At 30.4% G+C, this 1,634-nt stretch overlaps 1 protein-coding gene across 1 annotated transcript; it reads left to right on the forward strand.

The window, feature by feature from the left end:
* Window positions 1-433: 433 nt before the first annotated feature.
* On the forward strand, window positions 434-1,213 carry LOC131607077 (calmodulin-like protein 7). The gene has a single exon (XM_058879119.1). The coding sequence runs from the start codon at window positions 600-602 to the stop codon at window positions 1,050-1,052; it is 453 nt and encodes a 150-aa protein (XP_058735102.1). The 5' UTR covers window positions 434-599; the 3' UTR covers window positions 1,053-1,213.
* The last annotated feature ends 421 nt before the right edge of the window (window positions 1,214-1,634 follow it).

Consider the following 1,634-nt stretch of genomic DNA (forward strand, 5'->3'; position numbering starts at 1 on the left):
TATATATATATATATATATATATATATATATATATATATATATATATATATATATATATATATATATATATATATATATATATATATATATATATATATATATAAATTAATTAATCAAATGGTAAATGAAGCAATCTTTAAAACTTTAAGTTTAATTTAGTTTTAAAAGACATAACTAAGTTTTGCCTATAAATAATTATTTATAGTTTAAGTAAACCCTTACCCGTTTTTACAAATTATCCACTTCTTTTGAATTAACTCCCTTGTATATTTATCTCACCTTTATCTTGTGTACTCCTTTATTTAGAGATCTCATCCCAAAATTCTCTCCCAAAGTCTAAGGCATAGCAAGAAAAATGAAAACAAGAAACAAACACCACAAATGCCACCTATTTTCCTAAGGATCATCATTATTATACCTTCCTTTCTTTACATTACAACCTAGTACTTTTCATTTCTAATTTGTTTTCTCTTGTATTGTCTTGTCCCAAACATCAAGCTGAAACCCCTCCTCCTCTAATCAAATCATAAAAACTCTTCCTCCACCTTGTTCTTCAATTCAACACATAAAACAATCAACCACAATAAATAAATAAAACATGGATCCGACCGAGCTAAAACGCGTATTCCAAATGTTCGACAAGAACGGGGACGGTAGAATAACAAAAAAAGAACTAACAGATTCGTTGGAGAATTTAGGAATCTTCATCCCGGACAAAGAGTTAACACAGATGATCGAGAAGATCGACGTCAACGGAGACGGTTGTGTAGATTTAGACGAGTTCGGAGAATTGTATCAATCCATCATGGACGAACGCGACGAAGAGGAAGATATGAGGGAGGCTTTCAATGTATTTGATCAAAACGGCGACGGTTTTATAACGGTTGAGGAGCTAAGAGTGGTTTTGTCATCTCTTGGTCTTAAACAAGGAAGAACCGTTGAGGAATGTAAGAAGATGATTATGAAGGTGGATGTTGATGGTGATGGTATGGTTAATTACAGAGAGTTTAAGCAAATGATGAAAGGAGGAGGATTCAGTGCTCTTGGATAATTCTAAAATTTATTACCTGTTTAGCCTAGCCTAGCTATATCTATATATTTATGTATTTATATAAATGTAATGTATTGTAAGCAATGCATGCATGCATGCATGCATTTCATCACCAACATTTTGGTTATTCAATTCATTCAATTTGCATCTTCTGTGTATAAGATGAGTTTTTTTTTTTTTTTTTTTTTTTTTGTTATTGAGTCGGGACAAGATAGAGAGAGGGGTGTTTTTTTTTTTTTTTTAATTTAATTTTTTATTTCACTTTGTTAGGCTTGGTTAATTATTTGATAATTTTATTTCAATTTTTGGTGTCTTCATTTCTTGTTGTTTTGATGTTATGTAAAATATTTTCGAATTTAGATCCTCTCTTTCTATTCTTTGCTCAATTTCGTATTTTAGGTGGCCAAATTTTATGAAATGATTTCTTTTAGTGTTTCTGGTTCACCGATTTGACGCAGACACATAATTTGAATTGTCAAATCAATATCAAATGATTTCTGTTCCAATTTCGACAAGTTCAGGTCAAAAGACAAAACTAAAATCAGATGATTTGTGTTCCAACTTCGACAAGTTCAGGTCAAA

This window comes from Vicia villosa, linkage group LG5, assembly GCF_029867415.1.
Source record: "Vicia villosa cultivar HV-30 ecotype Madison, WI linkage group LG5, Vvil1.0, whole genome shotgun sequence".
Classification (NCBI taxonomy): Eukaryota; Viridiplantae; Streptophyta; class Magnoliopsida; order Fabales; family Fabaceae; genus Vicia; species Vicia villosa.